General features: G+C 31.5%; 1 protein-coding gene across 3 annotated transcripts; it reads left to right on the top strand.

Moving 5' to 3' along the window:
- Positions 1-534: 534 nt before the first annotated feature.
- LOC128182930 (uncharacterized) lies at positions 535-12,507 on the top strand. 3 transcript variants are annotated; one of them, XM_052851711.1, is made up of 6 exons: positions 535-735; positions 8,890-8,922; positions 9,365-9,682; positions 9,858-9,980; positions 10,530-10,635; positions 11,206-12,507. In XM_052851711.1, exons 1-6 carry the CDS (start codon positions 672-674, stop codon positions 11,480-11,482), a joined length of 921 nt encoding a protein of 306 aa, XP_052707671.1. In that variant the 5' UTR covers positions 535-671; the 3' UTR covers positions 11,483-12,507. The 3 variants fall into 3 exon arrangements, with proteins under 3 accessions (XP_052707671.1, XP_052707673.1, XP_052707672.1); XM_052851713.1 differs by having other exon boundaries at positions 10,551-10,635; XM_052851712.1 differs by having other exon boundaries at positions 10,536-10,635; positions 11,206-12,506.
- The last annotated feature ends 2,473 nt before the right edge of the window (positions 12,508-14,980 follow it).

Consider the following 14,980-nt stretch of genomic DNA (forward strand, 5'->3'; position numbering starts at 1 on the left):
ATGTTTTTTGACATGATCCTTTATTTTGAGTAACCCCTTTGTACATGCTGTGTGAATGTCACCAGCTACTCAATTACTGCTTGGTAATTAATTTCTTTATACTGTTTTGTCAATTTTGTGTTCTTTCATTTTTTTAAGTTAAAGATTATAGGTCGTTAGAAAGAGCTGTACGTTATATCTCACTCAAACGTTCCATGGAAAAGTCTAAATTAACACATGAGAGCTAAAATGTACGAGAAACCATAATTCAGCCCTTACATTACAGTATGTTTCCTTATAGGTTAACGAAGCTCGTGTCGTGTGTTTCTGTTGACATGTAGAAAGTAAACAATATTACATGTGACAATGTTCATATAATTTTGTCTTATTTAAGGAAATGAATTACAAATTGAATAGAAAATTGAGCTAAAAGAACAATAATTTGAAATTTAAATTTTTTTGGGAAAATTTTTTTTTCGGGAAAATTTCTCGGTCAAAAGGTCTACCCACTGAGCTGTGTTTGCTATAATGATCAAAATTGCCTGCGGGAATCAAGAGTCCACAGTGTGTCTGTACTGAACGGGTAGAACGATTTAAATACACAGCTTGGTAGCGATAATTGAAATATTTTGAGTAAAAATAGGGTAAATCCCCATACAATTATTCAGGCGAGAAAGTTAGGGAAAGAGAAAATGGCTCCCAGGTTTGGATTATTTATGCTGAAGGTTGTGTTTATTTCAAGATTCTGCATTGGAGGTATGTATATACTGAATTTATGTAGAAAATTGATAAAGGGGGAGACCTATTGAGATATACTCAAAAGAGTAAATTATAGATGAATTGTTGCCATATTTGAATGATCTATCATATAAAAATTACATAGCTTGCTTAAAAGTTAATTCATTACATCGCATTGTACCTGTATTTGTCGCATCTGATTAGTTACAGTGTAAATTAATATAAAAAAAATATGATAAAAATTGTAAAGCTGCAAACAAAAATTTACGTAATATTTCTTGTTAAGAGATACATCTTAATGTAGTTTATATACCATACATGCACATTTAATCAAAATGATACCTTATTTGCTTCTCATAAATTTAAATCTGAGTATTTTTGTTGATAACATTTTGCTCATTTTTATTGATTTATCTCGTTCATCCTTGCATACATGTAATACTAATATTAGATATCATTATCTTTCTTAAAATAACTACATTTATCAAATATCTACGTACTGGTGTATAATTTATTATTGCATAATTACAAACTGAGACGTATAAATTTGCAATGATATTGTATTTGTTTTTCAACATGTACGGAGAGGGCGAAATAAGTTTTTATAACTTGTGCCCAATCCCAATGTAATATATAATGCAATAAAATATGTTTTAATTAAATCATAAATTTACGTACAGATACATGTGATTATATATGCGACGATGTCTTTTGTTGTGTTAAAATGATTAGAAACAGATTTAGGTTGAAATCAATTTATGCCAAAGTGCCAACCACTATCAATTGTTGAACATTTATATAAATAAAACCTGATAAACTTTTTTGCGCATGATTTTTATTAAATATTCTATTGCCTTTTCCCCTTAGAATAATAATAGACGCATCGATAGCTCTACAAACCGAAGTCATATATTCATAATAGTCCGACTTTTACTTTCCTTTCCTTTGACTTAGACTTTTTTTTCGCCAGTTGCGATCACCCTAGTTTCAAATAACCTTTCGTTTATTTTCATATGAAAGTGTGTAGTACACGAAGATGCATGCATATCTCAGTAAAATCAATTCAAGTGTGCCATACATAGATGTAAATTCAGATTTTGTCTGAACCAGTGGCACATGCATGACTTCATTGATTATTCCGATTTTATTCATGTATATTCTTTTTACCTATGATCATAAAGCTGCAAATTGCTATTCTATTTGGAAGTTTGTGCATTTTATTACTTATTTTACAGCTGTATTTATACATGGATTTGCATTACATTTTTTTGTACCTACCTTTTACCTTATGGAGAAGGCTTACATAGACAATACCTTAATTCTGTCTCTTCTGATGTTTATGTGCATAATGAAATATGTTCAAATTAGGTTACATGGGGGAAAATATAATTTATAGGGATAGACCAGAGACAAACCAAAAAAAACCAAAAAACAACAACAACAACAACAAAGCTACCCCCCCCCCTTCCAAAAAAAAATACCTTCATAGGATATATCTATTTTTTGTTGCAATTCAAATGTATCATTAGATTCATAACTTATATATAGCTTTGGAATAATTTTACATTTCTGTTTATTTTTTTTGGTGGGGGTGGGGTGGAAAGCCCAGGTACTTTACACATTATCAAAATTTTACAGGAGACTTGACCTTTGAAGCTTTATTAATTTAACTTCCTGGTACTGTAAAGTTTAATCGTTCTGCCTCGTTGACTGTTTTCAATACTGAAAACAATTTTCAATACTGCAAACCAATTTAAAACTCTGAAACCGTGAAATGTAGATAAAAGTATAAATGCAATTTATAATTATAAATAGTTTTATGCAGACGAATGTACTTTTAATCTGTAGATATAAACGACATTATTTTAACATGCACAGCTTTCCCCATGGGGAGCCCCTCAGTTTTAATGCTGAATTTGAAGCAATCTGATTGGCTGAAAGATAGCGTCACTTTTGTGTTATCAGTCTACAAATTGTACAGTCTGTGTTTTGTTTTTTTTCAGTTAATTTTCAGTTTATTTCGCTCACACCATGGAATGGTACATGAGGTCAATCATTATATACAGTTCAAAAGTCAGAGGTACATTGTATAAATGAATAGATAAGTAGTAGATAAATAGTAAATAAGCATAAATATACAATATATACAATGAAGATAGGAAAAAGTATAATAATGGAGGACAGACTATTATATCAAACTGTATATTTTGATGATAAAATAACATAATTTTTTTTTTAGGTTTGTAGCATTAGAACAAGACATAAGTTTACAAAACTAAATAGTATTTGGCGCTGACCAGTATTTATCATCAAGATATTTACGTCTAAATGTCAATAGTTCTTTACATTCAAGAATATAATGAAATTCCGTCGTCAGCAATTTGACCAGAATTACACAGTTTACACACTCTTTGGTTTAAAGGTGTATTGTACCATCTCCCAGTCTCCACTGGGAGATGGTGATTTGAGGTTCTAAATTCATAAAAACCTTTCTGAGCCTAAGTGGCAATATATTAATGTAATTTTCATAATTAAAATTTTTCTTAAAAATCTTGTAAATTTGCCCTTTTGACGAGTCATTAATTTCACTTGACCATTTTTGGATATATTGGTCTTGTAACCTTTGTTTTACAATTGTAGAAATCCACTTTAAATTTACAATGTTTTGTTCATACCAAATATTTGAAAAACCACATATATCTAAAATATTTTTAACACCTACAATCCAAGAGTTTGACATATTTCCCCGTTGATATTGCAAGACCAAAAACTTATATAAAACAGATACAATTTTGCTTTCAGAGTTTGTAAAAAAATTGAGCAGTAGGAAATCATTCTGGTATATACATTGATACATAAAGGGAAACGACCTGTTTCCCCGTAAACCATATAGGATGGTGTACTAAGTAAGTAAATCATTTATTATAGTGACATGTGCATTTTGCATGTTACAATAATACAGTGAAACAATAATACAAGATAATAGCACCCGGCCCATCGGACCTATATGTCACTGGTTATATAAATTACATATTTAAAAGTCAACGTGAAAATTTTGATTGTCTTAGTTTTAGAGCATTAATAATAAATTGAGAGCATTGCCGGGGATAAGTACATACTAAAGTTCTGAATAATTCAAATTCTTCATACTTTGTTGAGCCAGTGGTATTTCTAATAAGTAAATTTCGTAAATCATTATATAATGTACATTTTAGGATGAAGTGAATTTCATTTTCAATTTCATTTAAATTACAAAAAACACAGAGTCTATCAGTTAAAGGTTCATTTCGAAAGCGTCCAGTTTCAACACGTAAAGGGAGAATTCCACATCGGAGCTGAGCTAGGGCAGATCTTTGATTTTTTGGAATGTTCATGAGAAGATAATTTTCTGTTGAGAAGTTTTGCTTTAGGAGACGGTAAGTTCTGAGTTTGGGAGAGTTTTGAAGATTTGCGAACCAAATGTTTTCTGATGTCAAGTGTTGGTTTTGGATAAAAAGTTGGACGTCACAGCATATTGCGTTAGTATAGATATTTGACATGTTCACGGAATTTAGCACAGCTTTTAGTTGGCAGTTCCATCCCCTTTCGTTGTTAAGGCATTGATCCCAGATGAAAACTTGTTTTGCCGTCCTGTTGTTGTCCATTGTCTGAAATTTGTTCCAAAGGCGGACCATATTAGATTTGTGTCTGGAGCTAGCAGGGGCCCATCCGGTTTCTCCTCGTACGGCTAGTAATGGTGCTAAACGATGTGTTCCCAGGAAATATCTTGCTGCTCGGTCCTGCACTTGTTCCAGTGAATGGAAGTTTTGGTATCCCCATACTCCGCTGCAGTAATCTATTACCGGGGCGACACAGCTATAAAATAATTTTTCAAACGTAGTGAACCCAATGTCCTTCAAGCTGTGGATTTTGGATATTAAGGAACCAAGAGCTCGTCCTCCAGATTTAGAAAGATTTTCGGCATTATTTTTAAAGTCTCTGTTTTCGTTAAATAACACTCCGAGGTATTTATAAACTGATGCATATTCTAATTTCGTGATTCCTATGTAAAATGTAAAGTTGCTTTTTTTACTGTTTCGTTTTCGGAAATGTAAGATTTTTGTTTTTGCTAAATTGATTTGTAAGTGCCACTTTTTGCACCAGTTACTTACAACGTCAAGAGTGTCTTGCATATTTCTTTCATTTTCAGTGATGAGAGCTATATCGTCTGCATATAGAAGAATTCCAACATCAGTATGATGAATAGGGATTCCCTTTTTTGTATTTTTAACTTCCCTAGCTAAGTCGTTAATAAAAAGGGCAAAAAGGGTTGGCGATAGGTTATCTCCTTGTCTAACTCCGGAGGTGCAGTTAAACCATGCGGTGTGATGATCTCCTATGCGCACACAAGATTCTGTATTGTGATATAAAGATTTAACATTGTTGTAAAAATGACCGTCCACTCCGTTAGTTAGGAGACTGTATTGTAGTAGATCCCGGTCAACCGTGTCGAATGCTTTCTGTAGGTCAATAAATGAAACGAACGTGGTATCTCTATTTTGTATTAGACTGTTCAGAGTAAAAACGTGATCTTCACAATTTCGATCTTTTCTAAAACCATTTTGTTCATCAACTAAGAGTTCGTTGTCTTCTAGGTAAGCTGTTAATCTGTTGTTTAAAACGGAACTATACGCTTTGGATATGACCGAGAGTAGACTGATGCCCCTGTAATTCAGTGGAATTCTAGGGTCGGAATTTGGGTCTTTTAAGATGGGATATATGATCGCTTTTTTCCAAATGGTCGGTATTTTGTGATTTTCAAATATAAAGTTGAACATTTTGTGCAGAGCTTTTATAACAGTGTCATTTTTTAGTACTTCATTTGTCAGTTGATCAATTCCTGTAGATTTCCCGTCTTTATTTTTTAGTACGGTATTCCTTATTTCGTTTATATCTATAGTTTTGTTAAGCTCTGAGTTGGAGATGTATAATGGATCAAGCATGTTTTGTTCAAATGCATGTTTTTGGATAATAGCCGTATTTCTAAATTCGGAGTCGAATGAGGAGTCCGTATTTGGGTTGTAGAGATTGGAGAACTCAGATTTCCATTTTTGTTTAAGATATTCAGGATTCGTTGTTACACTACCGTCCTCCATATAGGATTCATACGGGATTTTAGATTTTCGCTTTGGGCCCAAGTGTTTAATTTTGTCCCAGAATTTGCGCGGGTCTTTCACCGAAATTTCTTCTATTTCTAAACTCTCTCCTTTGCGCCATTTTCGATCATAATATCGGAGTCTTCTGTACTACTTTTTAAGTTAAAAACATATTTTAAAAATTTCAAATGTACACGTTCAATAACTTCTATATTTTCGTAACCCCAAATTTCGCACCCATACAATAACTCTAGGACTACAATTTTATCAAACAAGTCAAACTGACAATCGACAGGTAAATTAAATTGTCTTATTTTTCTAATAACACTGTACATTGCTTTCTGTACCTGTTCACACTGTAAATGTATTTTAGCTTTAGCAAATGATCCTGTTCTGGAAAAGATTATACCCAGGTATTTAAAATCTTTGACTTTTTCTATAGCAACCTTATTGTAATAAAACATATTTTTCGGTAGAGGGCCTTTTGAAAAAATTAAAATTTTTGTTTTGTCAGTGTTGACTTGTAACTTCCATTGACTACAATATAGATAAAATTGTCGAATTTTTTAACTTTAACGCCAATTAACAAATTATAATCCCACGGAGCGGCTATATTTCTACATTTCTTACTTGTGGGGTGTCATTAAAAATACCTTTTAAAGCTGTGCGACCCGAATTTGACTGTGCAATGCAGAGTCACGGAACGAATAGTGAAGATTCCAACAATGTCCAACAATTTTTTTGCGACTTGTCAAAAGCATTTGACCGCGTTTGGCATAAAGGTTTATTATTTAAACTCCATACCTACGGTATTACTGGAAGTATGTTCAAATGGTTTAATGGTTACCTTGTAAATAGAAAGCAAAGGGTTATGTATATCGAGAAGTGTTGTCGTCTATTAAGTCTATTGATGCCGGAGTGCCTCAAGGCTCTGTCCTTGGTCCATTGTTATTTCTTATTTATGTCAACGATATAGCAGATAACAGACTTTGCAGACTTTTTGCAGATGGTAATAGCCTTCAACATGCTGCAATCAATGTACACGATATGGAATCTTATCTTAATCGGGATCTTTTAACTTTAGAAGTTTGGTCTAAGAAATGGCTTTTAAATTTTAATCCTTCAAAAACTAAGGCTGTTTATTTTAGTAATAAACCTAACACAGTAACCCCTACGATAAAATTTCAAGGATGCGATTTGGAATTTGTACCCACCCATAAACACTTAGGTGTTATATTTTCTGAGGACCTTTCCTGGTCATCTTATATAAATTCTATTATAGCAAATGCTCAAAAGAAATTGGGATTAATGAAAAAACTTAAATTTAAACTCAACAGAAAATCACTGTCACTATTATATACTTCATTTATAAGGCCTCAGTTAGAAAATGCATCTGATGTATGGGGGGGATGTTCTATTAATGATTCTGACAAATTAGAAAAAATACAATTGATTGCAGCAAGAATTGTTACAGGTTTACCTATTTTTGCATCTCGGGAATCTCTTACTTTGAAACAGGTTGGGAAACGCTTTATAGTAGAAGGAAAATATCCAGGCTAAAAACAATGTATAGAATTGACCGAAACCTTTCACCCAGTTATGTAATGGATATTTTTCCAAATAAGCGTGCTAATGTATCTAACTATTCTACCAGAAATGCACATAATTACTCTATACCAAAATGTCGTTTAGAATTGTATAAATCTTCGTTAAAACTTTGTTCCTACTGTTGTCGATGAATGGAATGCGCTTTCAACGGATGTCCGTGGAAGCGACTCTGTTCGCATTTTTAAGGAAAAAATACATGTTTCTGTCAAAAATGAAAATGTACTTACATGAAGAACTAGACCTAATTTTTTTACATATGGGGATAGATTTTTGAATATTTTTCATACTAGACTTCGTCACAATTGTGCACTAAATAATGATTTATTTCGATGTAATATTATCAACAGTCCACTCTGTTCGTGTGGTAAGCTCGAAGATACTTACCATTATTTTTTCACATGTAATAAATATAAAGATGCTAGAAATGTTCTATTTAATGACGTTTTTCAAATTGTAAATCTTAACATTGTCAATACTCATGTTTTACTTTGGGGTGACAGTGCAATTACTGACAATGAAAACAAGCATTTATTTACATTAGTTTATAATTTTATCAAAAATACTGAAAGATTTAACTGATCTTATAACTACTAGTACACCGTTGTTAATTATATACATGTCTATTGCATATATGTATACTGCCATTCTATCCACTGACCTTTATTTATGTTGTACACACATATATTGTATTATATCTTTGTATTGGGAGAGGGCGGTCTAAGTTATGGAACTTGTGCCCAATCCCAATTGTATTTTTGTACAATAAAAATATGTTCAAATCAAATCAACAATGTCGCATTGTTCGAAATTAAACAGTGCGTACTACATAATATGTCGAAATACGTCATCAGTAAATTGATTAACATGAGCGGATCCAGAATTTTTTTCGGGGGGGGGGAGGCGAGGGTCATACCATTATTTGAGTTTGGGGGGGGGGGGGTCTGAGACATATTTTTGGTAATTTTATAATGTTAATTTAAAGAATACGTACATGTATTATACTTTTGACTTAGTTCCGACTAATTGTCGTTATTGGAGTCTTTTTAAAAACTACTTGTATTTTCATATCGTACTTTCGTCTTATCTTAATAGGTTGCAATACCGTATGCTTAGCTACAACATTTTCTTTCAATCAAAAATGAAATAATGTTGGTCGTTTGAAAGAAAAATTAAATGCATGAAAGGGGCATAGTCACGCATTTATGGTAGAAGAATTAGCGTGAAAAGCTTTACTGGTATATTGAACCAACGTAAACGAAAACATGACACAAGCCTAGTAATGAAATATTCCATTAAAAAAGAATCTTGTTATAACTCTACGACTGACATTCAAATTTTGGTTGATCATCATTTTAAACAATAGAACTAGAAAATAAAAGACTGACGAAAATTTTGATCTTTCTCCTTTAACTTCTTTATTTTCTTTCAGTGGACACGCTATGTGAATCAAATACAACTGAGAGTAAGTTTTTATTCTATTTATTAGAAAACATTTAAAAGATTTACATGTATACCAACATAAATGATACAGTATCATATGAAACAATATTGTATCATATTACATAAAATAATAATAATAGCATCATATGCTGATACTTTATTATTTCATTTAATCAAATTTCATGTCATCTGATTTAATTTTATATCATATGATACAAGGTCATTAAATATGATTTTCATAAAATATGAAAAAGGTGGTCTCATATAGAGGTGATGCTTGTCTTGGAGTGTTCTGTTACACGGTTACCTTTGGGTTTTTTGTAACATATAAATCATATCGATATATCAAAAGAGAGTTAAGTGAATTTTGACTATATATATCGTGATACAAAAAATAATTATAAAAATATGATAACATCTTATCTTATCAGATACATGTAACATTCTACATTTAAATTCTTTAGGTTTATCGGTGTGTTCCGCGGGCCAAGTTAGAGGTACATACATCCAGCTGAACATCAGATCTTACACACAAGCCGTGAAGTGTAGGTGTAGTCTCACAGTGGAGCAGAAAAAATTCATCACAATATCGACCAATCGTGTACCCCAAACGGACGATTGTAAAAGCCAAGTGATTCTGGATTTCCAATCCAAGAGAATGATTCAGTGTTCGAGTCATCCTACCTACTTTTTCCTAACTGAAGAAAATGAAACGGGGAATGTATCTTTTTCAACAGTCGCCAACATTCATGGCAGAACGGAATACTCGCTCTATTTTTGTGGTAGATCTGCATTTTTTCTAATTAAAGACGTTTCTGTTTTAATCTTTTCTAGTAAACTAAGCAAATTAGCCTATAATGTAATGTAAGCTTGTTTATAATTAAAAAAAAACTTTTTATGCAAGAAAACAACTCGCAATTCCAAATATTTGGCATCATTTAACAATTTTGTTATTAGGACCCCAACTGCTTTTGACCTGTTATGACGGAGAACTTGTTGTCACTCCAAGTATACCTACGTCACCAAATACAAATACGTCACCAATCACAAACACGTCACCAGCACAAGTATCGTCAACGGGTGAGTGCCAACAAACAATCTTTAAAGTATCTTTAGATGATTGTTTCAATGGAGATATTAATTGTACTTTTGCATTCATTTAGTTAAAAAAAGAACAAAGTTCTTTTTATAAGTATATAAAGTTTGAATTTTGTTTGCAACTCTTCAAGTAGACCAAAACACGCCCGTCATTAAAGTGTTTTTTTTTTGTATTTTATGAGATTTTCTAAAATACCAATGTATGAAATAATCAATTCTCCTTTTCTATAATCAAATGAAAAAGAATATTCAATATTTGAAATAAAATCTTTGAAAGAAGATATAAAAGAACATAAAATATTTGTTTTTCATTTTTGTTTCAATTCTACAAAAATTAATTAAAAAACACCAATGGTTTCAATATGACCAAACCTTATAGAGAACATGTAAAGAATACATGTAACTCATGTAACTAGTTCATATGTATATACTGAACATATTAAAATTAAATGTATCAATTTTCAAGCTTTTTTGTTGTTATCATATTTATCCCTTTGTTGGCAAGAAAAAATAAACATGTCTTTTTTTCAGATACAGTGGCTGAGAATGCAGCTATAATTGCAGCAAGTGTATTGCTAGCTGTTGTTTTTGTCGTTTTAGTGGTATTGGCTTTGATGGTTATTGTACGACGAAAAAGGTAACTTTTCTTTGGCCTCAATTTGCTTTCTTTCGTACACAGGATTTAAAACTAAAATGATTTGTTTTTTTAATTATCTTTAGCAATATAAATGATATTTGCCATAATAATAACATAATGTTAGTTAAAAAGTTTTTTTAAAAGATCAGAAGACTCAGTTTAATCAAAATTATGGATTCGTTTTTCTGTACATGGTACGAAGTAGATTCAAGTTTGTCCTAACATCGGTTATGACATTCGAAGCTCAGTTTGTTGCTCGATGGGGATTTTAAATTCATGATAGAAATTTAATATAAATTTAATAATCAATCTTGAAAAGGAACCCCGGAGGCGAGAGAACGGTTCATAATCTAAAGGATGGAGATACAGAAAAAGTCCTTTAAAGTGTAGTAGTTGGGGCTATATGGACCGTGGATATCGGCCTGGGTAGTTCAGCGGTAGAGCTCCTGACTAGAGTTGCAGGGGTTCCGGGTTCGATTCCCGGTCCAGCCATATGTTTTCCTTGTATTTATTTACTCATTCCTCCTTTCCTACCACAAAAGACTAAGAAAATGTTTGTTTATTTTTCAGACGCAATTCTTTTCCAAATACAACGGAACAGAGTTATTTACCTTCTGTCGACACACTTAAGCATGATTCAACAAAGGAAAACAGAGACATTCTTGATTTCGGCCATACCAATGAAGACAGTGTCTACAATACTATTGAAGATAACGAAGGCTACCTGAAGAGTTCCGACTTAAGAAGAAACAGTAGTCTACGATATTCAAAAGCCCCAACTGCGCATGTTCCGTCAAAGGAAGAGGATGAAAATATCAATAATGGATATTTAGACGTTTTGAAATAACTTTGCGCAGATTCTGAACTGTCTATAAATTTGATTTGTTTTATCGGGATTCAGTTTTCATGATGCTAATAGTGGAATGAAAATAACATAATTTGACTGGAGATGTAAGTTTCAGTTATGAATGCACATAGAACTTTTTCTGTTCACTGTTTTTATATCATACTAGACTTTGACCCGTGCACGCACGGGTTGACATTGCATATGATATCTGGCATTTACAAAAAAGAGACATCGAAACACCGTATATTATTATAATTGACATTTGCATAACCAAACTTCAAGCCTAAAAAAATGTTTCAGCTATTAATTTCACTACACTCTGCTGAGTTGGAATAATCTAACTGTGTCTCGGGAAAGGCCTTCACCACAGTTAAAATGCCTCCCATATTCCCGTAATGTAGCAAAAAAACGATTTTGGAGAAAACAGAGACATAGATAACATTTTATTTATCTCTCTGGAGAAAATTAATAAAGTTGCATTGAAAATAACAGTCAAATTGTTCACAACAAACCGTGTTGAAGCTGTAAATACCTTTCTTTAAAAAGTTTAATTCTATAATTGCAGAATTCAACATATTTCAACAACGTTTTTTACACACCATGTTGACATTCGAAACTCTCGGGATTTTTTTAAATAAATGCACTGTGTTAGAGTTATCTCCCGTATTTTCTTTGATGAACAGAAAAATTTCCAATGAAAATTAACACGCGTTTGTTTTATCGTTCCAAGTTTATACAGGCAAATGTGATATTGTGGAAACATAAAATAAAGAGTCTCCGTGGTTTAGTGTGAATGTAATGCGCATGCGCAAGATTGTAAAATCCAAAAAATTCAGATGATTTTCGGAATTTTTTGAGGAATTTTCGTTGATCATTAATTAACGAAGCTTGATTGAGAAAAAATAAATACAAATTGGTAATCTTCAAGTACCAATGATGTTTAAAATATATAAAACAAAAGACAGTACTCTTCCGATTGATCGGTATTAAAGCTAAAAAATTCGAGTCTATTATTTTAATATAGTAGTATAGATATGTTTTTTTTTTTTTTTTTTTTTTTTTTTTTTTTTTTATATTAGGTTTTTCATTTCACAACATATGTGCATATGTAACATAATAATGATTGTAACATTTTTATAAACATATTACATAGTCTTTATACTATTTCTACTTAATAGTACAGTTTTGTATATTTCATATGAGGTGAAGCTGATTTTGAGAGAGATATTATGCAGGTGGATTACAATACAAGTATAGACTATGTTATACTGAAAACAAATGAAATGATATGAGAGTTCACATCGATCAAAAAAACAAGAAACAGAAAAATTAAACTTATCTCTATAACTACAATTTTTCACAGATATTCTGCCAGTGGCTTTCGTATTCCTTATAATTACATCTTTTCAACAGCAAATATTTTTCAGTTAAGATTCTTTCTGTTATGACCTTTTTCAAGGCATGTATATTTGGTGTCGGATTACTTTTATATTTACATGAAAAAATATATTGCTTCACAATAAGAGCTATCAGGTTAAAAAATTTATAACTTTCTTTATTTTTGTATTTTCCAAAAAGAACTGATTGAATATCAGATGTAATCGAGATTTCAAACTGTGTAAAAATCCACTCTTCAACATCACACCACAATTCTTTTACTATATTACATTCATAAAATAAATGACTAATACTTTCTTCATCTTTTTTACAAAAGGTGCAAACAGCAGATTCTGCTTTTTTTTATATTAAAAAGATATTTATTTGTAGGGACAATCCTATGAAGTATTTGATATTGCAGCCAATGTAGTTTTGATTCCTGTCTACACTTAAAAGGGAGTTCAAAAATTCTACTCCAAGAAGTTTGTGAATAGTTATAACCCCTTTCTCTCCATTTTGATATTGATGTACATATTTCTCTTTTTTTGTCTAATAATATGTTGTACATGGATTTACAACCTTTACAAGTATTAATAAACAATAGAATATGATTAGGGACAATTGGTCCATATTGTAATGTGTTCTGTAGGTTTGGTAAGTGTATATCTTGTGTATGTAGTCTGGTTGTAATTGCAGTTCTTAAACTTGCATACTCTATGAAATTTGTCTTTGGATTAATGTGTTTCAATTCATCAAAGTTTCTAAATGTTCCATCTATATTAAGCAGATCACTAACAAAAATAAATCCTTTATTAACATAACTTTTGATAAATATTGATTTATTGTCTATGGTGATTTTGGGATTGTGCCATATATTATCATTTATAATTTGGGGTTTACTAAGTGGTGTTTGTTCAATCATTTCTAACCAGCTGAGGAGCACTTCTGTCCAAAAAGAATTTTCTAAATTTTTACATAGAAGGTACGAATAATCAGGACCATTTCTCCATATTTCAGAGATACTAATTTTCAAAATTGATTCTAAAAGCTTTACCCATTTTGTATCAGTTTTAATTAGTCTTCTCATCCAAGTAGCTTTGAGTGCTGTGATAAAATTTCCATAATCAACCATTTTGAGACCCCCATGATTATAATCTTGTATGATTGTACTTTTCTTTACTTTATGAACTTTACAGCCCCATAGAAAATGAAAAATATCATGTTCAAAAGTTTTTAGGTATTCAGTTTTGGGGTTGGGTAATGCTTGTATCAAATGAATTAGCTTTGGTATTATTAGTGTCTTGATTATCGTAATTCGACCAATTGGTGTTAATTTTCTTAACTTCCACTGATTTATCAATCTTCTAATTTCAGACAATTTTGGTAAATAATTTAATTCTTCCATTTCATCTAATGTAACTGAAAATTTGATACCTAGAAGCTCAAAATTTAAATTGTTCCAACTAAGTTTCCATCGTGAATGATGAAATACATCCTTTGAAAATTTTTTGCTACCAATCCAAACCATTTTTGTTTTTGTAAAATTTATTTTTAAGCCTGATACTTGTGCAAAAAAGTCTAAAACCCTAAGAATGCCATCATATGATTGTGGTGTACCATCCATTATAATTGATGTGTCGTCTGCATATTGAGATATTTTGTATTCTTCCCCATCAATATTTATACCTTTGATGTCTTTTTCATTTCTAATTAATATTCCTAAAATCTCAGCGCAGAGAAAAAAGAAATATGGAGATATTGGGTCACCTTGTCTACAGCCCCTTTCTGGATAAAAGTATTCTGAAATTATACCATTTTGAATCACACATGCCTTAATTCCGTTATAGAATGTTTTTATCCAATTTTTGAAGGAGGGTCCAAAATTAAAAAAATCTAGTGTTTTTGAGATAAAACTCCATGAGATGGTGTCAAAAGCCTTTTCGAAATCAATTAACATTAAAAGGCCGGGTATGTTGTAATGCTCTGTATAATACATAAGGTCATATATAAGTCTTATATTTTCCCCAATAAATCTTCCCTTCAAAAATCCAGTCTGATCATTATTTATCAATTTATCTAGAATAGTTTTCATGCGTTCAGCTAAGCTTCCTGAAGCTAGCT

The sequence above is a fragment of the Crassostrea angulata genome, chromosome 5 (genome assembly GCF_025612915.1).
Source record: "Crassostrea angulata isolate pt1a10 chromosome 5, ASM2561291v2, whole genome shotgun sequence".
In the NCBI taxonomy this organism is placed as follows: Eukaryota; Metazoa; Mollusca; class Bivalvia; order Ostreida; family Ostreidae; genus Magallana; species Magallana angulata.

Excerpts from the sequence above, each read along its gene's own strand:
- LOC128182930 (XM_052851711.1), top strand. The coding sequence starts at position 672 with ATGGCTCCCAGGTTTGGATTATTTATGCTGAAGGTTGTGTTTATTTCA. Across the intron at positions 8,923-9,364 it reads TGAATCAAATACAACTGAGA|GTTTATCGGTGTGTTCCGCG; the intron begins GTAAGTTTTTAT and ends TAAATTCTTTAG. Across the intron at positions 9,981-10,529 it reads AGCACAAGTATCGTCAACGG|ATACAGTGGCTGAGAATGCA; the intron begins GTGAGTGCCAAC and ends TCTTTTTTTCAG.